Here is a 26,110-nt window from a genome sequence, read left to right on the forward strand (position 1 = left end):
TAGATTCAGAACTTTTTACTCTTGCGTAGGATCGGATCTCCGTCAGTGTCCGTCATCTAGAAGTCCGGGAGAACGCTCATGTGCTGAACGACCATACGCATTGGATGTCACCCTTGGCTTGTGCTACGCTAGTATGTGTCAAGATGCTTTTGCCGTTAACCTGCAATGCACCGTCATCGTTGAGACTTAAGCAACGGGTTCCCTGTCGACGATATGCGTACCAAGAACATGAGTGTAAAGGATGAAATCCCTGGTAGTCGTTTACAAACGTTGGTCCAGCCGATCACCGTGTAACGGATACTTTCTCTAAGCGATCTACGATGCTTGTATGCACAGCATCTCGATCTGCTTTACATGCTGTATACTGGCAGACTACGCTAGAACTTTGTGCGGCTAATTACCAGCAGCAAAGCATGGCGAGATACCTCGATACACAGACATCAATCCGAACCAGAAATCACATCTACTGGATGCTGGATTGGATACATCAAGATGAGACCAGGCACATGCAATCGCAATCTTGATCGTGGCTGTGATGAAGACATTTGTAAAGGAGCATCAGGTATTCCTCGTCTGTTGACCTTCGTCATCACCTTTAGGATTCTGCAGACTTGCTTTTTTAAATAGTCTACGGCTGCATGTAAGACTCAGTTTCAACCAATGCTTTGGCGTAATTTCTCACCTGTTTTCGTGATGCGTCAATTTCAACTATCGACTCTACCGATGACTGCATCTAGTTGCTGTCAGAATGCAGCAAGAGCTTCCCTAGTCTGTTAGCCACACGACTATCGGCAGTTATGTTGTGGGAAGCTGATGTTGAGAGTCAAGGCGTTCGGCTGTATGTCACATTGTGTTGACTGAAGCGAGAGCTCGTAGCTATACAACTATATGCAAGCTGTCAGTTGTTGCAGAAACGAGACATGCTAGTCTTCTCTCATATATCTGCATCAAATTAAGAGAAGCCTAAGGACCATGCACTACGCAGTACGTCTCTCCGCATGTACATCCAAACACTCTCCTCTTATGATTCTAGATCCTTGCCAACTCGCCTCTCTTCGTAGATACTATCCCTGTAAACCATCTCCCCACCATCCTGTGCCTGCGAGGCTTTGCGGACAGCCACATTTTCAGATGCTCGCCTTGGAAAATCACCTCAAACACTTCCATCCCTCATTTGCCTTCCTTTCTGGTACCCTCCTGGCTCCTATGGTCAGTGTATTGGACCAGAAACCCGCAATTCATGTATACCCAGGTACATCACCATGTTAACAAAGGCACGCAGACAAGTTCTTGCATCTTTATAAACCAGTTCGTTGCCGTATCCAGCCGTGACATACCATCCTCGTCCCTAATGATCAATGCCATATGTAGACGTAGCTCTTCATTCACTGAGTGTAATTCTCGCATCAGGACACGTAGGAAATGCATACCCAATCTCTTTGACAGGAATCGAAGCATCAGTCGGTCGTAGCGGCCTGAATGGTTACACGAAGCCCGATTCTGATCAAGTTCGACACTTGCTAATGTAGCTCATCCATGGATATTGATATGAACTTCCAACTCCCCCAGTGGAGTCTTGTCTTTGCCGTTGGCTGCACACAACATAGTTTAGGCGCGTCGCACAAGCTTTGCAATTGTCACATCCTCCACAACACGTTCATCTCCGACTCTTGAGGTCAATACATTATCCTGCATGGAAAACTGTAAATGACGAGCAAAATTCCCGGCGGTGACATCATCCACCAAAAGATCAATGACCCCTTCAACGAAGCCCGCGGATTTCAGAAAACAGTCCTTTTCGGTAGATACATCGAACAGCGTTACGAGCTTCCTGCTGATAGGGGATTCCAAGATTTCACCATGTGGAGAAGCTCTTCTGTCTCGCCTCAAAATTGGGCGATTGATACGAAGCAAATGAGTCTTGTATCACAACGGAGACGTTACAGCCTCGAACTGGATGCTAGCGTTCTGTGGGTGAATCCCAAACGTTATATAGATGGGTGGCGGACACACGCTTGTCTATACGCAAGGTGGCTGCGGCGCTAGAAGGAGATGCTTGTTGGTTTAGATACCTATCACGTGTTCCTTTCCTTTCACTCCACTAGCGCCTCCCTTCCTACTATATAGTTCAGGGTTTTCTCCCTCTTACATAGAACAATCACATTACACTCTTCTTGTTCTACAATGCTCCAGGTCTGAACCTGACTTGTGATGTTGAAGGCACAATGGCAGCCCATATGGACCATTTCGAAGACGCTGCAATATCAGTCGACTAAGCAGAATCGTCAAATATTATGCTTTGAAAAACTCACCGCGGGTGCCAGTCACATAAGACAAGAGACATGGGAATGCGAACACATGTTCTGGCTATTCGAAGGTATGTAACCTCCTGAGGTCATGTTGTTCGATCTCTACTTCCATTCTCTCTTTCTAGTATCTTGCTACAGCTCCAAACACTCACCGAACGCTATCCCATGGGCAATTAGTTAAACATCGATATCGGTCGTGCAAACATCATGGACGTTTGAGTCTACATTCGGCGACTCGTGCTTGAATCACCTGTCATATTGTTTCCAATGTGTAAGTAAAGACACAACTTTGTTTTGATTTGACCTGGCGAGCCTTGCTGGCTGTAAAATATGGTTGGTCTAACGCTGCTCTGCCTTCGGTACCGAGTGAAAACACCTTTCTTGTCAATATTGAGCTTCCGATTCACTCGTTTCATGGGCCAATTTAGATCAGGGGTGGTCTCGGTAGGGTCCTAGCTGACTCCAAAACCATAACATTGACGGCAATCACACAGAGGAGAAATGATGGTATCCGGTTTGATTTGTTTCTACATGATGTTTCGAAGCTTGTAGCACTTGTTGAAGGGCAATGCAGGTGAACTCCGCTTTGCGTCCTCAAACTCTGACTTTGCATAGAATTTATTTCGCTTACTGTGATTGCTGTAGATGTACTGAGTGTTTCAATGTGACTAGCAGCAATGGTACCGAGGTTGTGATCGATCTCCGTCATTGTGAGCATGACTTGGTGGCCAGCAGCCTAGTCTGCCGGCCTTATGGACAAGCATGGGAACAATACACTACATACGCCGGGTCCAGAATTGCTTTAGGGATATAAGTAATAAATTGTTATTGATCATGCTAATTGTTATACGTAAATGTTCCGATTCCACATCATGAAGTATGGTCAACCAATCCTTACTCCAGCCCAGCCTGCGTTGTAATATCCATTAACTAGGTACGATTTCCAAATTCAACTTGTGTTTCGAGTTTAGCCAACCTTCAAGGGGCATCCAGCGTTCTTGAACACCGGGTTCAGCTTTCCGATACCGAAATCCAGCACGGCACCAGTGATATCAGTGACGGTACTCAGAGTGCTGGGAACAGCCATGACACCCAGCTGGTAAAGCAAGCAAAGCAGCTGCGCCGCTGTAACATCGTTGGGTAGCTTGCCGTCGACAAGAATATCGAATGGTGTGGACAAGGCATCGAAGTTGTTCGTGCCCACGTTACCTCCGAATAGCTTGGGATACTTGAGATACTGGGCCAGAATCTCGTTGGTAACATCCATGTTTTTGTAGGGCTCGACACGCGAGAACCAGTTGTCAGGAATGCGCTCGGGGACGTGACGCCAGCCACCTGGTGCAGACGAGTCTTCGACAGCTCCAAAGAAGGACTGGATACGATGTCAGAATGTGTCGCATGGTTTCAAATTTTGGGGACTTGCCTTCATTGTCGCAAGATCCGGTACGCCCTTGTCGCCGTAGCTGGGGAAGAGTTCGTAGAGGAAGGAGGCGGCTCCGTAAAGCAACAGAGACAGGGGTCCAAAGAAGAAATTGGGGTTCTGAAATCTAGCTGTAAGCATGGGAAACATATGGCTTGAAGGCGGGAGTTACATACCTCTTGAACAGACTCTTCGTACCGCTGGCTGCGGTATGCGGCGAGAGCATTGCGATCAAAGTTTCCACCAGAAACCTTGTCAGCGACTGCCTTCATCTCTGCGAACAGTGTGCCGTTAAAGCTGTAGTTATCCCCGTCTGCGAGGAAGAAATCGTTACGCGTGAGCGACGAATCTGCCTCAAACTTGTTGTGGCCATCAAGACCGGGCTGGGTGCCCAGAATAGGAAGCGTCGCAGTACGAGATGTAGCATCGCAACCGATACTCAAGCGACCAGAGAGTACGTCACCACCAGCCTCGATACCAAGGACTGCGAGAAGGACAGCTAGGTCATAGCCTACGTTATAAACATTCTGTTGGGCATCGACCAACTCCTGGAAGTTGGTTATACCATCATGCGAAAGGAAGTTGTGCTATCTCTGGTCAGCGAGAATATCGTACACATTATTGTATCGTATACTTACGTTAGCTGCAGCGTTCAGACCTGGGCATGGTCCACGAATATCGTTAGGTCCGGGAGGAGTGTAGGCATGAGCCGTATCGCCGTCTGCTGGGACTTTGATACCACCCTTTTGGCTACCAGGTACACCGTTCTTGGCCCCAGTGTAGGTGTAAGGAGCAGTGTATGGAGCGGCACCCTTATGGACAGGGTTGAAAGGGCAGTTGGCCTGGCGTCTTTCGACAGTGCGTGCGTTCCTGAAGAGCCCAGAGTTGACACCCGGCTGGCCAGAGACCCAGGGGTAGGCGACGGCCGCCGAAGCCTGGAGAAGTACGAGAGAAAGAGTATGCATTGCAAAGAAGCAATCCTGAGATGAAGTGGAATGATCTACTCAAGATGACTTGAGAGAATGATTCCTGTCTTCGGTCGCATGTGTCTTCTACTTATAATCATTTCCCATGTTCTCCTATATCCAACTTCTTGTTCCTCGATCATACAAATGTGGAGCGGGACCGAGGCAAGTTCCTCACGCCGTCACACCCAACATCGCCATCATGAAGTCTTGGATATCCGCCTCTCTCCATTGGTTGAGAGCTGTCTTGCCCCCCTTGTTGCACAGTGTGTAGTCGATGATCGACATACCCCGGAGTCGATCGGCGACCGTGTTGCCCAAGTTTGGTTGATGCAAGGTACCTAGGAGCCAGGTCCGAAAGGGAGTTGACAAGTTGACAACCAGCACGAGACTATCGATGCAGACCCTTGGGTAGCTTTACAAATGGAAGTGGCGTCGCGCCTGGACAGAAGGTTCGCGCCCCACGTCGGCTAGTTCACGCCTCTTGCCCGAAGTAGTTGGACATGACGATCCTTTTCCAAAAAAGAGCCAACCATGCCCCAAGGATCCAGAGTGGTGGTTTGCGGGGAAAAGAGGTACCCAATTGCGAATGACTTATTTCCGATCTACTATGGTCATGTTGCATGCGCTCATAGGGAACGATCGGCGGCGACTACTATAATCGACAAAATACCGAGGCAGCCTCTATATTGTAACACCTATAGGCCAAGATTGAAGTTGTAAAGACGTAATTGGCGTGGGAACTGGCTGTCCTCGGTATAGTAGAAGTTGCGCTGGCTCGACATCTACCCCAGTATGTGCGTGCATGTGGAATCTGCCGGCAGGCGTAAAGGAAGTCGCCGAAAAGCCGTGTGGGACGATGATCTACAGTAGTACGTTCAACCCAGGTTTGACGATTGAATAGTGGTCCAGCTTACAGACACATGGTAGAACTGCATAGCACTGAGAGCGACGCCAGGAGACTCCTTAATTGGAATTTCTGCTTGGTTGCTCTATGATTCTCAAATAGCGAGATCACTCAACTCACGGCCTTGCAACCCGCTATGGAGCAACGGTGTCAACTTCATCTCCGAGACCAAAAATACCAAGTCTTTCCGAACAGGTTGATGAAATTTCATCTCGATCTAGTTTTGTCCCCTCAGTCTTGACTGACACCATCTCTAGGACCTCCAGCCTGCCGAGGCAAGTTCTTATTGTTCGCGAAACTTGCCCCCACGCTGCAGAGAATCGGACGGAGAAGGGATCAAGTTGTGCTGAACAGTTGGATAGGTTGACACCATCAAGAGCCGGCTTGAGGCGACGTAAGAGCGTAGCATGGGCTACAGAGTTGTGGCGTGGCACTGCAAATACGTCAACCTTGGATTTTCCAACGAGGCCTTCCTTGATGGAGCATGTTAATTGCCCGGTATGCAAGTTCATCGTCATAGGCAGCCCACTTGACAATTTGGAGTATACTGGGCGGTCCAGAGCATGACAGACCATCCACAGCACTCATGCAGCGATTGAGTAGAACACACTCTGGCTTCGCTAGGGTATCCATGGGGAACCATGTGCCACAACGGAAAACGCGGAATTTCAACTTGCAAGTTTCCAACACTTTCGCCTTACCAATAGAGTGCATACCGAACTCGCAGTCGCGCTGACGTCGTATAGGAAGGCACCCAAGGAGATGACGCCATATCGGAAAGTCAGAAGGGGTGAAAGCCTTTGCTCGTGTAGCAAACCCAGGGAATGCCAGAAGAGACCAAATGAAGTAAGAGAACCAAGAGCTGAGCAGCTGATAGTAGATCATTTCCCGACTCGATTTCATGTATGCATATCTTTCATGCCGTGCGCGATATCGGCCCCATGTCCTCCAGGGAAGATTGAGGAGCGAAACCTCAGCAGCATCTCCGCGGACCATTTCTGTTGTAAGTGTGACTAACTGAAGTGTATTGAGGTAACAGTTGTAGTATCCTATCTACGCGTGAAGTAGTCCTTATATCCCTTAGATCTTCCTTTGTCTTGAAGTTTGACTGTATAGTCGTTTGTCTTAGACAACAATTTCCTTCCCTCCACCACTGGCAGCAGAAAAATAGGCGACAGCAGTATAAGAGTGCCAGTCACATATCAGGAGACATTTGTGGACAAGCCTGATGGCGCGGTAATACATACGTGTTGGGTACGCAAAAAAAGCGACCACGTCCAAAAAAACCCCCCATCCTGCACAGCAACGGCAAAAAAGAAGCGCGATAGTAGTACTCTCCAGCGGGGAATTGAACCCCGGTCTCCCGCGGATTGTCAAGCAGCCTAGAAGACTTGGATGACAAGCGGAAATACTGACCACTATACTACTGAAGAAGAGTTGATATCGCAGATGTGGTCGATGGCAAGGTTGTAAAATAGAACAAATATAGACTTGAACTGATACACAGCCCAGCCATGGCTGATGAGTTGTATCCACTGCTCTGGAACGAAAAATACAGTTGATGTGGCGGGGATGTGGATATGTGTGGAGACTGAAGAAACTAGCGAGCGGTGAGAGCAGCATGCCTCGGTAAAATGAAGATGCATCGATAAAAACATAGCATCTTAAGAGCTGAATGGAGCTTACTCTATTCTTTCGGGCAACGCTAATTGTAGACGATTATATACAGATCGCGATGGAGAAAAGGACGCCAGTCATGCGGATGGTATCGAGCGCCAACATGATGCAAGTCGAGTCGAGTCGACTCGTATACGCCGCGCGCCGATTAGGATGGTACAATATACGAGTGGTGTGTACGAATCGGATATGACAGGTCCTTCAATTACACTATAGCTGTAGGCGCGTGTCTACACGCTTATTTGTTGACCTTGGATTCACGGCCCACGACGGGGTTGTGGCCGCTTGGGAACTTGCTGTCCGACTGCAGGAGCTCATCGGGTTTATCTGCAAACAATTCATTTAGCCTAATCCCAAATGCAAAGAGGTTTGCACAAGCTTCCTCATCGGAGGTTGACATACCATGACGAGCGTAGAGGTGGTAGTCCTCATCTGTGTACTTGCCCACGTGGCCGCTCTCTACATCCTTGCGGGTGAGCGAGAGCTTGTTCTTGGGCAGGCCCATGGAGCCGAGGTAAGTGATAGAATTCTTCCACTCGACCTCCTTACGCTTGTTGTCCCACTTTAGCTCCTCGCCCATGATGTCAATGACCTTGGGAAGAGCTTCGAGAGCGGCCTGGGCGTTCAAGAAGGCGAGACGCATGCGGCGCGCAATTACGTCCGTAGCAGTTTGAGCATATTCGTGGCGGACGCAGTAGCGGACCTCACCGTCGATGTATGGGTAGAGCTCAGCCATCTTAATGCCGCGGACAGGGAAGCGCTGCTCAGTGGGCGATGCAAGAGCTGCGACAGTCCACGCACGGTCACCGTACGCCTGGCAAAGGTATTTGGCTACGTCAGTCTCGATGCCGTAGTGCTGGATGAGGTTGATGAAGAGAGTCTTGGAGAAGCCGTGTGCACCGACAAGTCGGACACGGTGGGTTTGGCAGGTGCCGTCGAGAGGAGCTTCATCCTTGACCTCAGTTCCGCTAACGAGAGTGGGGTTCACGAGCGGCTCAGTCTTTAAGCTGTACTCCTTGATTGCCTCGTCGACAGTCTCTTCGGCCATCTGGCGGTAGGTAGTCCACTTGCCACCTGAGCAAGTCATCAGACCGGAAGGAGAGGTAGTGACCAAGTGGTTGCGGACAAGACCCTCGGTCGCACTCGCGTTGGGGTCACGGACAAGAGGACGGATACCGGACCAAGCAGCAAGCACATCGCCTCGGCGAACATTGATTTCTGGCTGAAGGTAACGCTTAACCTCCTTGAGAATCCAGTCAATCTCTTCCTCGCCAGCAACGGGATCCCTCTTGATGTCACAAGCGGTGTCTGTTGTACCCGCAATGGTGTTGCCCTGCCATGGCAGGAAGAAGATGACACGACCGTCAGAAGTGTTGGGATCGATGAGACCCATGTTTGCAGGGCTGTAGTAGCCAGGAAGGATGACGTGAACACCAGAGCTAGGGGCGACAATTTCAGGCACCTCTTGGTCGTCCATTTTGCGGATGGAGTCGGTGAAGGGACCGGTAGCATTGATGATACCCTTGGCCTTGATTGAGAACTCTTCAGCCTTCTTGCCATCGCGCTCAGCGATGCAATCCTTGGCCTTTGCTCCGCACAGACGACCGTTAGCATCCTTCTCGAGGCTGGTGACCTCGAGATGGTTGACGACAGTTGCGCCGTATAGTGCAGCAGTCATTGCGATGGAAACGTTCATGCGAGAGTCGTTGTGCGCACCATCTGATGGAGTCAGTTGCTGCAACGGATCAAGTGACTGCTAAGCTTACCGTAGTAGACCAGGGCGCCAACAAGGCCTTCCTTCTTCAACATGGGGAATGCGTCCAGAGCCTTGCTCTTGGTCATGTAATATGAGCTCTCAATGTTCTCTGAACCGGCAAGGAAATCGTAGAACTTGGTACCAGCCCAGAAGTAAGGCGCTTGCCACCACTTCTGGATAGGAATCATAATTGGCAGCCATTGTGACAGGTGAGGAGCGGTATCTAAGAAGTAACGACGCTCGCGAAGAGCTTCGACGACGAGAGCGTATCTAAGCTTCAGGTTAGATATTGCAGGAATAACTTTCTTGAGCTACTCACTGGTTGTAGTCCAGGTTCCAGACAGCCTTTTCTAGGTATCGTACACCGCCGTGTACCAGCTTTGTGCTCTTACTGCTGGTACCACTGCTGAAGTCGTCGCGCTCAACGAGCGCAACCTTGAGACCTCTTGTAACAGCGTCGAGCGCAATACCGGCTCCGGTCGCGCCACCACCAATGACCAACAAGTCGTATGGCTCTTCTTCCGCCTTTTCAGCTGGAGTTGGTGTAGAGCCGCCGCCCAGCCACTTCTTTGCCTTCTCTGCGACCTGCGAGACGACGCCAGCGCTGCGCTTCAATTGTGCAATCTGCTCTTCGCGGCTCTTGGCAGAGGGGAACTGTGGCGGTCGGAAGACACCTCCCTCGCCATATGTAGGTGGTGGGACTGCGGCGGCTTCTGAGCCAGGGATATCGCGAGGTCGTAGGGTAGTGTATAGGGCGGCGGTACCGACTGCTCCAACACCAGCTGTATAGAGCAGCGGCTTGATGAAGCGGCTTCCTCGTCGGGCAGCCATGATGAGTTATGGATGGGTATAAGTCTCTGGAGATGCAGTCGCTCCAGGCGGTGTTCGTATAATGTACAAAGGGTCGATAAAAGTGCTACAAAGATCTGCTGAGGCTCGAGCCTGTGAACGTCAGGCGCGGCCGCGCAACGGAGCTGGGGAATTGAGGGATGCGGATGGGGATTACTCACCTCGAAAAAGGGTTACAATGGCATGGGGAACATGGCATTCAAGGGAGTAGGAGTTTTTCCGATGGCGACCTAGTTGTTAAGAACAGCTAAAACTTTGTAGGGCAGGATGACGAAAATGGTGGAGCGACGTGACGCGACTCCACTTGTACAGGGTCGGCTTGCAATCGCCCGGATAGGATCCGTCTCTGCCGTCAAAGGCGCCGAGATGAAGCAGCGGGGTCGTGTAGATACGTCTGGAAGCCGCACGTGGCTGACAATTCTCTTCGCGGCCGCGCAGCTTCCAAATCTCGAGCAAACTCAAGAAACCGAACGGTGGCAGAGTTGTGAAATGACAACTAGCGCGGAACCTCTCTTCCGGCCCCCATCACGATTTGGCGGAGATAGCCACTGCCCATGGAGTGCAATGCCAAGAAGACCCACGCAAGTGGGGCAGCAGAGCCTCATGATGATCTCATGCCATGTGGAGTCAAGCTTGCAGCTGATACTGTATGTGTCCATGGTATTGATTCTTGTTGAGTATTGATGCGACGATCTCCTCCTGGTCGCCTTATCCCTTGCCGCACATGACAGTATATCCAAAGAATGGTTGCATGGCCGGATATGCAAGGTGTTTAATGTTGTCGACGTCGCCTGTAAACACGTGGAGAAAGGGTCCGCGTTGACTACGTTCTCAACATTTCTATATTTCTCGATAAGGACCGTATGTGACCCATGTCGGTTTGGTGCGAGACTGTTACTCAAGGACAGTTTCAAAATTCTAGTCTCCCAGACAGTCATGCGCAAAGTATGGTCGATGCGACAGTATGCCTTGGAGAGTTGGCGAGTCATGTTTGTAATACCGCGCGGATCGCTTTACCATACACGACGTGGTTGTGACATAGAAACAGTGGTCAAAGGAGCAATTGACAGCATCATGCTTACCTGGAGCAACATCTAAATCCAGCAAGTCTTATATAACTTTGTTGATGAAACGGCTTCTCATAGCGGTCGCAAATGTCATGAAAGGGGATCGTAAGTATTGTTTCTCTCTGCAGATTCGTGGCTGCCCAAATGCTCGGCAGCTGGGCGTTCTGGACGCCGGTGCGTATATTGTGTTTGAATGTCAGGGATCAATCTCGGCATCGTTCCGGTGAGCCATAATTGGGCTATTTGGCCGAGTTCGGTGTGGTTTCTAAGGGACAGTTGGCCACCAACGCAAACGGAGGTAGGCTGAACGACTGTTAGCTACCTACCCAAGTAAATGGATACCACAGAAAACAGCTTTGTGCATAAATCCAAGCATATCTGTAACAAACGCAGTCAACTTTGAGCGTAGTGAACATACAAAGGCGCCGCAAAAACAGTCACCACGATCGGCGCGCAGGACGATGGTAGTTACCCCTTTGGGGCTAGCTCATATCACACTGGGATGCTCCTTAGGTATTCATAGACCCACCGGATCGGCTGCTCAGCCATAACATGGAAGATCCAGAGATCTAGCAATCATAAGAAGACCTAGCTCACATGTCGAAGTATTCTTGCTCGTACAGCTATAGGCAAGTTGCGTCAAGCTAGCTTTCACTCGCTACTTACAAGTTCGGATAATTCCAAGGTTGTGAATACACAACCGTGGAAGAATGCGCTGCTTCCGACCCAGGCCATTAAGAATCTGCCAGCGATAATGAACACGAATCTACCAGCGATGAGAGGATCTCCTAACGACGACTACGATAGAGTACAGAGGAGGTCACACAGGGGCACTCGTTGCTTGTAGTAGAAGGATCAACATCACGAGAAGCTCTCCGATACCGCCGTTGCGATTGGCAAGAAAGTAGAACGGACGTCATACCTTGCTCCTGCTGCATCGGAAGCCTGTCCTTCCGAAGTGAGCTCAGCACCCAACTTAAACTACACCATTGCACGCTACAAGTAACGCATTACAAGCACCTTCAGGGTAAGCTTTGACGTAATGAGCCTCATATTCATAATGTGCTCTTATGCGTCTACTTGTTCCTTATGTTGAGGTATAGCTGAATTCCATGGACAAACATGCGAAGCATCTATCTATTCATTCTCTCGAAAGGTGCGTGAAGCTTGTGTTTGATGAGCTGTATCCAAACGCCAAGTGCTATCATGAAGATATTCACAAGTTTCTACGCTGACGCAGAATGAGCTGAACAATATTGTACAACTTAGGGTATATTTAATTCTGCGTGTAACACATTGAAGACCTACGTCGCTGTCATGTGAGCTTGGTCACCAGTAGCATTATGGCACATATTCACTGCCTCATCCCAAACACCTGGACACCTAGCTACCCAAATGCAACAACGCATATGCAAATGCCATTCCCTATATCCTCAACACCCACAAAAGCAACAATACGTCCAACGCCACAACCGCACCAGAGATACTCAGGACTGCTCCCTGGTGAACCAAGCCCAAACGGTCTTGGCGTGTCCGCATACTGATAACTGCTACAACGCAGAGCATCAGCGTACAGATAGTACCTAGCAAGACAGCAGCGTCGACAACACCTCGTTCCTTCTTCCGGCTTGTCATTGTCATGAGACCCAAGATGAGGTCTATGACAACAGCCGCGCCCAGTGCAGTAGAGTAGAAGCGCAGCTTGGTCATTTCAATCTTGTGTTGATGAGTCTCTACCTGACCAAGCAATGCGCGACGCTCGTGGAGCAGGTCGGCATCATGTCGGGGATCGCGGAGGGAACGAAAGAGTGTGCTGAAGTAGCCGTTTTGGCTCGCTGCTTGGCCACGAGAGTCTATTGTTCCATAGTTTGCGGCGTGTATTATGGGCGAGGAGTCGACCGTGTCGTCATCATCCGAGTCCTCGGCAGTGGAAAGCGATGCCTGATCAGCTTTGTCGTTTATACCGAACAACTTCTTTGTCTTCTTTGCCAACGCTTCGACGAAGTCTTGACCAGGGTATTTGATAGGCGCGTCAGGATCCACATAGATGTAGTAACCAGTCTCTTCATCCTCCGGATGGTCGTATTCGTTCCAATACCTCTGCTGCACTTCCGGTTCAGGTTCGTCCCGGTTCATGGGTGGAGGGTATTCAGAAAACGGTCTTCGACTCTTCTTCCTGAAGGCCTGTAGTGGTGGTGGGTCGACAAATTCATGTACCGATGTTGCAGAAGACTCCTCGTAACGGGAGGCAAGTGGGCTGGATTGACCGTCATACGATGTGTTGGATGTCGAGGTTGCTGGAGGCGATAATTGAACTTGGGAGCCAGTCATACTGTCTCGCGCCCTGCGGCTCCGCTTCTTCACCGGCTCTGGAAGTTTTCGAATGTCTTTCTCGAGGAGGGAGATCCAGAAAGGAGCGGACATGGCGCTGGGCTGGCAACAAGTCCACACAGCGTGTGCTTCTAACGAGAAGCCTCGAACACGTTCAACCTGCCATTGTTAATTTATCGATCGTGTACAATTTGGAAGCACGTACCAAATGGCTCCGATCAAGGGTCTGGATAAGTGCCATTGCTTGGTTGCCTTCACGGCGGATCCCGAGAATAGCGTGAGGAAACCTCTTTGCTGATTCTGCTCGAGCAGTTGAAGTCCAATCATCGTCTGCCAGGTCTTTGTACAACGAGTCTTTCATGTAAACATCTTTGTCTAGCGTCGCCCATATACCTCCCGTTGAGTTGTTGTGCAGCCCCGTGAATCGTGTGCGTTTGGAGACCACACCAGCGATGGGCCTAGTAGACTGGTGCTCAGCAAGCCATTGTCGGACCGCCGAGGTATCATCATCGACTGATCCATTCGAGTTTCCAGTATGCTTCGTGCTACCCTCATTCGCGGATTTATCCAGGAAGTTTGACAGGCGTCTGCGGTCCATCTTTGCTGTCTTGACAGCGCCCGGCGATTGACCTTGTGAACTTGTCTCTGTTGTGCATACAACGACCGCCGCTTCACCAGTGGCGCAACACCGCACCTGACCAGCCGCCTTGATCCCGATACTCCCCTGTAGTTCTTCCGTCGCTCCAATTGTACTTGCGTTTTGTTTAAACGCGAAAGCTTCTGCGTGATCTAAGACAACGAGACCTGTCGTATCTTCGTTGCCGAAGTACGGGTCAAGATTGGCTGTGGAGGAATGACGGCGGATAGGCGTTCCCCTAACAGATGCGTTTCGCCTGGTTTTGCTGATGTACAGACGCGTATGCTGGAGTAGCAAGACTTGTGCCTCAACGATATGGTCCGGATGTATCCAATACGTTGCTTTATTGCCCTTGGAGCCCAATGGTACCGTGTTCAGTGCCAGGTCAAAGTCTAGGTCGTCGCCCTTTTCAAGAATTCTGGATATGCGAGCAGCTGAGGATTGACCGTTGGCGTTCTCGGCATTGGACGTAGAGGCACCATCCGCATCAAAAGCGGAGCGGAGTGCGTCGAGCACATCGATGTATTGATCCAAGAGATAGCCCAAATCGAGCTGGAACAAACTATCCGGCCGACCGCTAATTTCCTGCTTAAAGACATGACTGAGCTCCCTGTCCTTTGTCCAGCGCTTGTATTTCTTGAGTATCTTGATAAAGCCCGTTCGCTGGGTCACTTGGAATCGGGAGAGCGACCTGATCTCCTCTCCGGTTCTGCAGTTGTGTTAGCGAGACTTGTTCCGTCGCGTGTTCCGATGCTACCCGCGTACCTCGCGACATCTGCATCGATCTTCGCATATCTCTCCACAGTCCGCGCAGGAAGACGCCCGCTCGCCGGGTCGCGTCGTGCGCGCAGCTGGTCTAGGGTCTTGCTAATGTGCTCCAGTCTCCGCTCAATCTCGCCGCTCTTGCTCCGCACAAAGAGGTTGATGCGATCATGTTGTTGCGACAGGACATTGAAGAAGGTGTCGCCGAATGCGCGCTCGGTGCTCTCGCCCTGGCCTGGGATGGATACAGCCTTGTTCGTGCCCGGCGTCGTCTGGTGTTTGATGAGGTCTTTAAGGTAGTCGTAGTCGATGTTGTCTGTAAGCGCACATGTGTTAGCGGAGAGCGCTCCGCGTCGCGTAGTAGGACATAGCCGTAGTACTCACAATGGCCCCATTCTGGTATGGACCGCTGTCTCAATGTGTCGCCGTACTTCATGCCAACAGGTTGAGCAGTGAAAGCGGTTGAGCGAGGATCGGGCGGAGCGCGTTGTTGGGTTGCGTCACAGGAACCTTGGAAGCGAGCGAGTGGGTCTATTCACTGTCAGATAAGAAGCCTTCACGATAGCGTGGCCGTGCAATATATGGGCCTTCGACCGCACGTTCGCATAGCAAAACGATTGCACCGTTGCACCGTTGAATTGCCGGCACATTGCGCCAGACGGACTGCTTACCGTTTCCCTCAATTGGATCAAGATACCTGGGTAATAATAGCGCCGCAGTTGTGCCAAGATCTTGGGCTGATGATGCGCTGCTAACCGGGATATATGGGAACTTAGATACAAGAACAATACCAAAAAGTGATGAGAAAGAGGCCGAGCGACATGGCGCTGGTGGAAGGATGTACCCAGGTAAGTACTCCTGCCCGATTGTGAGTTCGATAGCAGAGAACTGGCTGCGATTCACGCTACCAAGGAACCTGCATCGGCGTCATCCTATTCAGGAGGTTCGTGCGCAGGGATCATCGTTACCGTTACCCACAACCCATATCCGCCATGAATCCCAGATGGCCCACTAAACATTCAGACACCGGCTATCGTATGACGAAGAGGGAACTATGTGCTTCGTGGACAACGAGCCTCGGTATTCTGGGATATTTTTTTCTCTCGCTTGGACGCCTAAAGCACAACATCGACAACGAGTATGATCGACTACAGCTAGCAGCCGGACACGCTCATTGTCTCATGTCTCCACCTTAGGAAGCATGTGAATTTCCCGTACGTCAGATAACGACCCGGCATTGGCCAAGACACGTTTGCACTGTGGCGGAGAAGCATTATGATCTCAAGTCCAAGGCGGCAATCGGCAGTCGTGGCGCGATCGTAACAGCGCTCCATGTCCCAAAGCAAAGCCTCAAGTGTGGCTTCCAGATGCGGTCAGTCTAGATCCTCAAACAGCAGGAAGTGTTACCAGAAGGAGGGATGTCAGAATGTCATTGATCTATACCGATTGGTGGAGAAGGGTATCTGGAGTAAAATTGGAGACGAAAAGCTTGCATCGACATAAAGCATCCCCACCTGCGTGGGGCGGGTTGTGGGACAACATGCCACCCGAAGACAAGGTTATAATGCGTGTCACATATGAACACTGCCACAGGATGCAGAGAAGAAATATTTTGTGTTAACCGATCTCCTCGGCATAGTAACACCGAAATGCCGACCCTACCTAACTTGATAGTCGAGAAACAACAGCGAGAACCTTTGTACTTGTTCTCTACATGATAGCAACTGCGGCCGCCGGCCACCCGTCGCAGGGACTTCGACCCATTGCCAAAGTGGACCTTCACCATGGCCCGCAAGCCCGTGGAGCCGCGGTAGCGCTGTTCGAATTGAGTGACTCCGTGGAGCCACACGACTCTGGACTTGCTAAAAGACAGACACCAGTGAGTCAAACATGATGGATGCGGGATGTATGATGAAGGTAGCCGCTAATGTTTTATCACTAACTGCACCTTTTCACATCACTCGTAACGAAGAGACGGATGTAGTGCATGTTAAATCGGACGCATGTACGATGTACGATGTATGATGTACGCTTTCAATCGGACACCTCCGACAAGCTGTCTTACTTTACCAAAGGATCAATATGCATAGCCGAGTTCCACGGGTTACGGCACTTGGAAGCCACGTTGGCGTTGCTTGTCTTAATGTCTGTATGCGTGCCTGCGCGTCTCCTATGATACCAGCCCTGCATGGTGGCATAGTGAGAGGTCGTGTGCTCACCTGCCTATATCGGTCCCGCTATAACGAACAAGGGTCTTGCATATGTAGGATTCACTAGGACGATCCTATGACATGGCGCTTGCAGCCTCCAGGCCCAGACGTCTGGAACACCAGGAAGGCTTTCTGCCACTCGCTGTGCGTATGCTGCCCACGTGGGTGATTGGGGTGGTTTTCGACACCTGAACGTAGCATGTAAGTCCGGAAAACTGTGGCAAGCTTGGATGTCATACTGCCGGTGGTAAGTTGATGCGCTTTCTGATTTTGACTCAAGATTGAGGTTTGTGGGGCAGACGCGTCGCTTGCTTGCTTGCCTGCTTCATATGGAGGACTTATCAATCGCTCTACGGTTGATTTGTGTAAGTGGAGAAACGGTCGAGGTATCTCCCAAGCGTATCACTAATGCTGATACAACAGCTTATACCTCGATACGATTCCTACGGGTCCTTGCACTTAGCAAGACCCCCTGATACCACAGTAACTCCATAGCCACCCGATCGATCTACAAGCGGAGCGTAGTAAACGTGCAATATCAGTGCTGCACATACCGAGGAGAGTTTCAGGTACATACATCACCCCTTAACACTTCATCATAGCCCACAGCAAAACTCCCTCACCGCCATCCTTCCCTCTTCCCTCCCCATCAACCTTTCCCTTTCCCACTGTGATCTCCTCCAGAATCTGAAATCCCAAATGCGCATACACGTCCCTACTCCTGGGTGATGTCGACTCCAAGACCACTGGCCAACCTTTTTCCTTTGCCATGTCAAGTACCGGACGAATGAGATCACTCACTTTGGCTGGCGTGGTAGCGGAAGGATGACTGCGGTCATTTGCTACCAGGACTAGATGTAGCACGTGAGTTGCTTGAGGTGGTAGAGCGCGCTGCCTTGCGTGGTGGGCCAGTGAGTTAAGTTCGGTCACAGCGGGTGGGTTGTGCGGCTCCGGGGTGTATGTTTCTGTGATTTCTTCTAGTTGCCTGAACCGGTATCAGTGGACTTAGACGCGAGATAAGAAGACTTTTCAATATCCAATCTCTTAAATATGTGACATTTCATGGTCAAATAGGTTTACTCACCACACACTAGCCACACCACTTCCAGGAATTGTGATCATCCTTGCTCCGCCCTTGAGGAAATCCGGTACTACAAATCCAAAAACCTCTTGATTCAACTCAACTCCTATGTCGGTTTTTTCTGATCCTTGTAGTTCATCTAAAAGAATGTAGCGTTGAAACGCATCGTCGTTGAATTGCTTGGCGAGAATTTCGATTGTGTGCTCTAACGAGTCCTCTTGAAGACCGGTGGGAATAGGGATTTGCGACATGGTCTGGAGGCCACTAGAACAATGATGGATGTTTGTCGTTGGAAAGTAGATTGTCGAACAATTTTTTTCGGGTGGTGATGCAGATGGAGGTACATGTAGGTTTGGTAGTACTGTAGTGGTTGATGGGGTCGGTCCGAATGGGAGAATGCGCCGGTCCGATATTTGACTAAGTATGACCCGGCTGGGCAATGTATACTCTGGCATGAATAGACGTTACTAGTCTCATCTCAACAACTGCTTCTTTCCACGAGGCTTTACCGGCTCGCCCTTCGGTACTTGTCAAAACGCCGTGGTTTGCTTCAACCTCACGCACAGCGACTGGGCTCGTGGGGTAGGAATTGGGGCATATCATATGCATGTAGATACATCACTCATAGTACGTCTCAAACTACTTCAAAGAGAAATGTGATTGGTCTCAAACGAATGAGCCATGCTTCGCCTCCATTGAACGCTATACTATACACGTACATCAAACGCCCGCATATGTTGACACTGAACAAACTCGATACCACCCGTGCCTCAAGATATTTAGCCTGGAGGGAGCAGGCTGTTATCAACAACGTCCTGTGCCTCCATCTCCTCGACCTCAGCACTGTTGTGGAGCGGGGAACGCGGTAGGGCCATGAGTCCTGTACTCGATTAGCGATTTGGCTATACCGGGATATCCGATCCTGCTTACCGGTCCTTGCAGATTCCAAGATTCCGAAAGGAGCAATCAACTTCATGAAGGAATCAATCCTGGTGGGCTTTGCCGATACCTCTACGATGCAGTTGTTTGTGCTGATATCGAGCACCTTTCCACCGAACTGATGAGTCATGAAGGTGATGGCGCGCAGATGCTCGTGCTTGTGTCGGAGCGCCTGGCTCACCGGCAGGTTTGTCGGGTGGTAATCTTTCCTCAGAGACTCGCGAGCAGCCTCCTGCGCCATTGCGTTGCGCTCCTCATCTGTCATGTCTGGTTCATATGACTCCTCCATGTCAGGCGCCTGGGCCATCTCTCGGTGGTGCGCAAGCAGCTCTTCGAAGTACTCAGGGCCGAGAATAGAGACCTTTGCAAGGAGAAGTTCGCGCTGAACGAGGGGCGATTGGGTGTAGTCCAGCACAGCCCACACTGGGACCAGGTCCTCGAGCTGGCGGCGGGCTTGCTCCACAACACCATCTTGTCCTTGCAGCACAATTGTCATGCGGGAGAGGTCATCCACCTCGGTGTTGCAGACAACCAGACTGTCGATGTTGAAGCCACGGGCGGCCAAGATACCGGAGACACGGGAGAGCACACCGGGCTCGTTTTGTACCAGACAGTTGAGGATGTGACTCTTTGGGGGAGCTTGGGAGGGGAGCGGGGTTTCGTAGAGGATGTTGCTGACGGCAGCCGGCGCTGACCAGGCAGGAGGGCGGTCCTCGGTGGGAAGAGGTGCGATGCGACGGTGAAGGGCCTTGTAGGCCAAGGCCTGGGTGGACGAGGAGCTGGATGCTCTTTGTTGCTGGCGGAGGGAGCCGGCGCATTGTCTGTTGAGCAGACTGCGCAGAGGCAGCATTGCCCGCCGAGAAGCCATGACGAACAGGTGGTCACGGGTGAAGGCGGTTGAGGCTGCTTGGTGTCAATGTCCAAGTTGGAGGGCAGCCCCAGAAAGTGAAATAGAATCCCCGGCCGATTGTCGGAGTAGGTGCGAACAGGCAGGGCCAGCCGCGGCACGCTAATAAGCGAGTCGCTCCTGCCAGAGCCTAAGATTCATCTCCAACACCAACAACTGCGAGCCTCAACCGCAACCAAGACGTCGACCATCACTACGAGCAACTGCACCATGTCTGACGAACGCCGTCCCCGATCGCGCTTCGACAGCGACGATGGCGAGCGCCCTGCACGCTCGCGCTTCGATACAGACCGTCGCTCTAGGTCGCCGTCGCGAAGGGAGTCCGAGTCGCATCGCGCCCGTAGCCCTGTCGCCCGTGAAGGCACAGACAGCCCTGCATCGTCCAACTTCAAGAACGACGCTGCTGCGAGGGCGGCGGCTGCGGCTGCCAGGATCAACGCGCAGATTCAGGCGAAGAAGGGCATCCAGCATGTCGACGTGCCACCTATTCGCTCTGTATGTCCACTCTACCCATCCATATGCGGCCGTCGCTGACAGACTCCAGGCCGCTACTCCTCCAGTCGCCAAGTCGCCTGCCTCCAACTCCGCAGCGGCCATAAACAACGAGACGTACCAGCAGGATGGTGACTACATCAAAGACATTGAGATCAATGATCTCCGTAACCGCTATACACTGACCAAAGGAGCTACACAAAAGAGGGTAAATAACTGTTTTTGCTGTCCACTGATCGTCTAGGATCATGCCTTCTTCATGCTCTGCAGCGCTACGCCTCTGGTGACCGTGTTGCGGGGCTGAAGTTGGTCCCTGTTTGCGCATCTCTCTATGAGAGTCAGAGCTTACTTGATCTTCTAGCGCCCCACCCATCTATCAAATGCTAACCTCCATGTGCCATCTAGATCAAAGACGAGACTGGCGCCGGTACGCATATCCCGATTACAATCATTAACCCTTTAGAATACCTGCTTATACATGCAAGATGTAACCACTCGCGGAGAATACTACCCTGACAAGAACATGGCAACTGCTACTGTACGTGAGCAAGTCACACATTCATGGGCTATGCTAATCTCGCAACAGAACCCGCCGCTGTACCTCCGTATTACTAGCACCTCCAAAGAAGGCCTGGACAAGGCTGTAGAAATGATCGAGGAGATGATGAAAGAAGACCTTCCTAACCTGGTAGACGAACGTCGCTTCCGTCGTAGGGAGCCCGAGAACTTTGAGCGCGATGAGTTTGGTCGAGTACGATATCCTTGTCAACTCAGCAAACATGTTGCTAACTGTTTCTAGCGCAAGTGGCCCGAAGAGAAGATCTCTGTAGGTCTCGAGCCCATTAGCGGCTTTAACTTGCGCGCACAGGTTGTCGGTCGCGGTGGCGATAACGTCAAATTCATCCAGCAGGAGACAAGCTGCAAGGTCCAGATCAAGGGTCGCGGTTCTGGTTTCATGGAACCAAACAGCGGCCAGGAGAGCGACGAGCCCATGTATCTCCACATCGCGTTCGTACACTGGTGCCAATTCCCTTGTTCGCACTGCTGACAGATTTTAGTGGACCTCGTCCTGAAGGTGTAGCTCAAGCGAAGCAGCTTTGTGAAGAGCTCCTCGAGAAGGTAAAATCGGATTACCACGCGTACAAGGAGCGCCCACCACCCAACCGTTACGGCGACCGAGATGGCTATGGTGGCGGACGACCCGGATACGGTGACCGTGGTGACCGCGATCGCAGCCAGAGCTACGGATATGGTGGAGGAAGCGGCGGGGGCGGTGGCTACGGCGGTGGTGGCTACGGCAGTCAGGGAGGTCACAACGGTTACGGCGCACAAGAGACTATCATGTCCCCTGCTGCTGCTACACCGACCGCTGATACCAACCAACAAGCCTTTGACGCGAATGCTGCACAAGCATGGATTGCTTACTACCAGCAAAACCCAGAGGCTGACCCTTATGCTGCGTATGGTGGGTATGCGGCGTATCTCGCACTTCAGCAACAGCAGTACGCTGCGTACTACGGCCAGACTGGTGCTCAGACTGGTTATGGACAGACACAGTCTCCAGCTCCCGGTGCTGGCGCGGCTGCACCACCTCCGCCACCACCTTCAGAACCTGCTTCTGGCTATGGCTCTGCTCCGCCGCCGCCTCCACCAGCTGCATCGCCCTCCAACTACGGAGCGGTCCCCCCACCTCCTGGCTTGTAAGTGTGGAGCAACGACTATGATCTCGCGCTTACGACAGCCTTTCAACTTGACTTGATTGATTCAACCTAGTTCGATTTGCCTTTGCGTATTGACTCACAGTGTGGTGGATTTGGTTGCAAGAGTTCCTCTATCGCTTCGGCGCGTTTAGTTTCGTCATTGTTTGATACGCGCACGGAGCACCGTCTTGGGCACGGTAATAGTCTGCCGATTTGGAGTTGGCACTTTATGCAGGATACCGATGCCATTGCTTTAGTATACAGCTTTAAAATGGTTCAGCTTCGTATCATACCATGTACTTTTGGTGATGACTTTGACGTGTGGCTTGATTGGTCGAAGTAGCAGGGGTCGGTCGTTGGTTCCCCATGCCCGGCTCGCGTGCGTTGACCTAGTCTTGGTGTCCATGCCTCGGAGCGAAGTCGCTCGGAATCGTCGCTCGGAGCATTTGAAAATGATGATTCGTACACGCCACAGACAAACTACAGGATGCGGTCGAATATACTTCGCGCCGGCCAAGCAGCCAACTGCAGAGTGAGTGTTCTTGTGTGCAATTGGCAATTCAAGCAGCCTTGAAACTCGATGCGACTTTTGTAGTCATCGCCGTCGCATTTCTTCACTGGACGTACAAGTGGCACAGAACGCTGACAGAACTCCAAAGCCTCACCTACTCTCCTCTCTGCGCCAATCGTCCTTCCAAGCGCGAAGATGTCTAGCCACGAGCCACGACCCGCCCACTGCCCGTAATGTCGACCTCGCCTCCCGCACCCCACCCTACGCCAAGTTGCTCTCTCGCCTTGAAGAAGTACGGCGCGTACTGGGATCTTCACGACAATTGACTTTGGCCGAGAAGATTCTCTACTCGCATCTTGAGAGTCCGGAGGAGTCGCTTATGAACAACACAAATGGTGGAAGGAACATCAGAGGTCAGGCAAACTTGAAATTGAAGCCGGACCGCGTTGCTATGCAGGATGCCAGTGCCCAGATGGCTTTGTTGCAGTTCATGAGCTGCGGGCTGCCGAGCACGGCGGTCCCTGCTAGTATACATTGTGAGTAGCCCTTGCGAATGAAACATCGTCTAGGCACATACTGACCAAATATATAAGGCGACCACATGATAGTAGTCAGTAGCACCCTCGAGGCCGTACAAGATATACCATGAGCACCTCGCTGATCAGACTTCACAGGGAGAAAAAGGTGCTGACACCGACCTTCCACAATCGATTGCGGGTAACAAGGAGGTCTTCGATTTCCTCGAGTCGGCAGCGAAGAAATACGGAATTGAATTCTGGCCACCAGGCGCTGGTATCATCCATCAGTCTGTGCTGGAGAACTACAGTGCCCCTGGCTTGATGATCTTGGGCACAGACAGCCACTCCCCGAATGCTGGAGGTTTGGGATCAATCACAATCGGTGTCGGTGGTGCGGACGCAGTGGACGCCCTAGTGGATGCGCCATGGGAGCTCAAGGCACCTAAAATTCTGGGTGTGAAGCTCACTGGAGAACTCAGCGGATGGGCTTCCCCGAAGGACGTAATCTTGAAGTTAGCTGGCGAGCTGACCGTCCGGGTATGTGGTTTTGAGTAAAGCGAGATATTCCAGGCTAATGTATGCTTAGGGTGGCACTGGTTTCATCATTGAGTACTTCGGACCTGGTGTGCAGTCTTTGAGCTGCACTGGTATGGCGACTATTTGGTAAGGCTCGTATATAAGCTCCACGCGCATCATAAGTTCTAACACATTATAGCAACATGGGTGCCGAAGTCGGCGCAACTACCTCGCTCTTCCCCTTCTCTCCTGCACACATCCCCTATCTCCAAGCCACACATCGAGGACCGATCGCTGAGGCTGCTCAAAAGATTGCCAATTCACCAATGCAGCAGAACCTCCTCCGTCCCGATGCGGAAGCCGCTTACGACAAGGTTATTGAGATTAACCTCTCAGAACTTGAACCACACATCAACGGACCATTTACTCCTGATCTATCAACACCTCTTTCGAAGTTCAAGTCAGTAGTGGAAGAGAAGGGGTGGCCACAAACCTTCGGCGCTGGTCTCATTGGTAGCTGCACGAACAGCTCTTACCAGGACATGACCCGATCAGAAGAGATCGTGAAGCAGGCATTGGCAGCTGGCCTTAAGCCCAAGGCGGATTTCTTCATTACCCCTGGCAGCGAACAAATCCGTGCAACGTTGGAACGGGATGAAACCCTCCAGACGTTCACTGAAGCTGGAGGTACTGTGCTGGCGAACGCTTGCGGGTAAGTTTGTCAATATACCTCGATGGACTTCCAGTGCTAACAACCTTAACGTCCTTGCATTGGACAATGGAAGCGTACCGACGACGTAAAGAACGGCGAATCCAACGCTATCTTGACCTCATACAACCGCAACTTCCCCGGTCGTAATGACGGCAACCGAGCAACAATGAACTTTCTGGCTTCTCCTGAGCTCATCACCGCTATGTCGTACTCTGGCTCCACGACCTTCAACCCAATGACTGATTCTATACCGACGCCAGACGGCAAGCCTTTCAAGTTCACGCCACCAAAGGGCTCTGACCTCCCCTCTGCCGGTTTTGCAGACGGTAATCCTGACTTCATGCCTACACCGGGTGTCCCAGACCCTAGCGTAGATGTTATTGTCTCACCCACCTCTACCCGCCTGGCGCTCCTGGATCCGTTCCCAGCATTCCCTGACTCCGACTTCACAGGCCTAAAGGTACTGTACAAGGTCAAGGGACAATGCACAACAGACACCATTTCGGCTGCTGGACCATGGCTCAAGTACAAGGGCCATCTGCCCAACATCTCTGAGAACACACTTATCGGCGCTGTCAACGCGCAGACAGATGAAGTCAACGTCGCCTACGACTTAGATGGCAAAACATCAGGGATCCCAGAACTAGCAAAGAGGTGGCGCGATCAGGGCATCGAATGGCTCGTCGTAGCAGAGCACAACTACGGTGAAGGCTCTGCACGTGAACATGCTGCCTTGCAACCCCGGTACCTTGGTGGTCGTGTCATCCTCGCCAAATCCTTCGCCCGTATCCACGAGACCAACCTCAAGAAGCAGGGTATCGTCCCTCTGACTTTCGCCAACGAAGCCGACTACGATGCGTTCGAAGCTTGCGACGAAGTCGCCACAAGGGGATTGTTGGACGTACTGAAGAGCGGTGGTAAGGGCGAGGTTGAGCTTGTCCTCAAGAAGAAGGATGGTAGCGAGAAGGTTGTCAAGACCAAGCACACTCTGTCGCAAGATCAGTGTGGCTTTGTGCTTGCTGGTAGCGCACTGAACCTTCTGGCCAGAAAGGGTAGGGAGATGAAGGAGGAAGTCACTCGGAGTGCCGAGCTAACTGACTGAGTCGTGTGCAATAAGTTTGGATGTGTAAAAGTGAGCATGTAAATGGCGCTATTGGTGTCACGGCGCATAGACAATCCTAGCAACAACAACCTTTATTTCAAGTCAGATGTACTATCCTTGATGAATGACTTGCGAAGTGTGATAGATGACGGGCTCCTGCGAAGCTTTAATGTTCTTATATGCCTCCCCACCAAGCAAAAACTCATGTCTAGCAAACCTCACCAGTCCACTCACTCCATCGCTTCTTACACAAGAAGCATGCAACCAACAACACATTGAGAGCATGACGCAAAAAAAGGCAAAAAAGCATCTCGGGCGGGGCTCGAACCCGCAGCCTTTGGATTAACCATGGATACAGTTAGTAGAAGTCCAACGCGCTACCATTGCGCCACCGAGACCGTCAAGCGGAAATAGAGACTTCTGGCAAATTTCTCAAAATTGATCGATTATATACCACTCGTGTTGTGCTTAGAAGCACCATGTAGATGGTCATCAAGTTCGGTTGAGTGAAGTTTCCATGCGAAGGCTGCCACGTCACACGCCAAGTGGGGTGTGCAGACATGGTTCTCCTTGTCCGATTCAGGCATGTTGTACCGAAGCAAAACCAACGTGTGTGCGATGTTAGCACGACCAAGCTTACTTCGTCGCTACTCATGGTTCTAACATCGGTATAATTCCTTGAGCTTCAAGGTAATCATTACGCATATCCTTTTATACGCTTCTAGCACCACGATACAGTATG

The 26,110-nt window shown here is 51.3% G+C and overlaps 7 protein-coding genes and 2 non-coding genes across 9 annotated transcripts; 2 read left to right on the forward strand and 7 right to left on the reverse strand.

The window, feature by feature from the left end:
* Positions 1 to 3,276: 3,276 nt before the first annotated feature.
* J4E82_001452 (uncharacterized protein) lies at positions 3,277 to 4,694 on the reverse strand (the record flags this gene model as incomplete). Its single annotated transcript, XM_051727765.1, has 4 exons — positions 3,277 to 3,681; positions 3,733 to 3,849; positions 3,906 to 4,316; positions 4,368 to 4,694. 4 exons carry the CDS (start codon positions 4,692 to 4,694, stop codon positions 3,277 to 3,279), a joined length of 1,260 nt encoding a protein of 419 aa, XP_051592610.1.
* A 2,240-nt stretch (positions 4,695 to 6,934) lies between these two features.
* Positions 6,935 to 7,034, reverse strand: J4E82_001453. Its single transcript has one exon. It is a non-coding gene; the product is annotated as a tRNA-Asp (tRNA).
* Positions 7,035 to 7,516: 482 nt separating this feature from the next.
* Positions 7,517 to 9,865, reverse strand: J4E82_001454 (uncharacterized protein; the record flags this gene model as incomplete). The annotated part of the gene is made up of 3 exons (XM_051727766.1): positions 7,517 to 8,997; positions 9,045 to 9,304; positions 9,354 to 9,865. The coding sequence occupies 3 exons, from the start codon at positions 9,863 to 9,865 to the stop codon at positions 7,517 to 7,519; spliced, it is 2,253 nt and encodes a 750-aa protein (XP_051592611.1).
* Positions 9,866 to 12,375: 2,510 nt separating this feature from the next.
* On the reverse strand, positions 12,376 to 15,330 carry J4E82_001455 (uncharacterized protein; the record flags this gene model as incomplete). The annotated part of the gene is made up of 5 exons (XM_051727767.1): positions 12,376 to 13,440; positions 13,487 to 14,627; positions 14,684 to 14,996; positions 15,065 to 15,211; positions 15,312 to 15,330. 5 exons carry the CDS (start codon positions 15,328 to 15,330, stop codon positions 12,376 to 12,378), a joined length of 2,685 nt encoding a protein of 894 aa, XP_051592612.1.
* Positions 15,331 to 17,475: 2,145 nt separating this feature from the next.
* On the reverse strand, positions 17,476 to 18,222 carry J4E82_001456 (uncharacterized protein; the record flags this gene model as incomplete). The annotated part of the gene is made up of 2 exons (XM_051727768.1): positions 17,476 to 17,875; positions 17,975 to 18,222. 2 exons carry the CDS (start codon positions 18,220 to 18,222, stop codon positions 17,476 to 17,478), a joined length of 648 nt encoding a protein of 215 aa, XP_051592613.1.
* A 528-nt stretch (positions 18,223 to 18,750) lies between these two features.
* Positions 18,751 to 19,778, reverse strand: ILV6 (acetolactate synthase, regulatory subunit; the record flags this gene model as incomplete). Its single annotated transcript, XM_051727769.1, has 2 exons — positions 18,751 to 18,851; positions 18,902 to 19,778. 2 exons carry the CDS (start codon positions 19,776 to 19,778, stop codon positions 18,751 to 18,753), a joined length of 978 nt encoding a protein of 325 aa, XP_051592614.1.
* Positions 19,779 to 20,027: 249 nt separating this feature from the next.
* J4E82_001458 (uncharacterized protein) lies at positions 20,028 to 22,013 on the forward strand (the record flags this gene model as incomplete). The annotated part of the gene is made up of 6 exons (XM_051727770.1): positions 20,028 to 20,312; positions 20,362 to 20,517; positions 20,773 to 20,847; positions 20,896 to 21,060; positions 21,109 to 21,317; positions 21,368 to 22,013. The coding sequence occupies 6 exons, from the start codon at positions 20,028 to 20,030 to the stop codon at positions 22,011 to 22,013; spliced, it is 1,536 nt and encodes a 511-aa protein (XP_051592615.1).
* Positions 22,014 to 22,464: 451 nt separating this feature from the next.
* J4E82_001459 (uncharacterized protein) lies at positions 22,465 to 25,368 on the forward strand (the record flags this gene model as incomplete). Its single annotated transcript, XM_051727771.1, has 7 exons — positions 22,465 to 22,471; positions 22,496 to 22,541; positions 22,659 to 23,056; positions 23,139 to 23,575; positions 23,625 to 23,701; positions 23,754 to 24,246; positions 24,340 to 25,368. 7 exons carry the CDS (start codon positions 22,465 to 22,467, stop codon positions 25,366 to 25,368), a joined length of 2,487 nt encoding a protein of 828 aa, XP_051592616.1.
* A 307-nt stretch (positions 25,369 to 25,675) lies between these two features.
* On the reverse strand, positions 25,676 to 25,766 carry J4E82_001460. Its single transcript has one exon. It is a non-coding gene; the product is annotated as a tRNA-Arg (tRNA).
* Positions 25,767 to 26,110: the final 344 nt, after the last annotated feature.

Source organism: Alternaria postmessia, assembly GCF_024291825.1.
Source record: "Alternaria postmessia strain BMP 2775 chromosome Unknown scaffold_5, whole genome shotgun sequence".
Classification (NCBI taxonomy): Eukaryota; Fungi; Ascomycota; class Dothideomycetes; order Pleosporales; family Pleosporaceae; genus Alternaria; species Alternaria postmessia.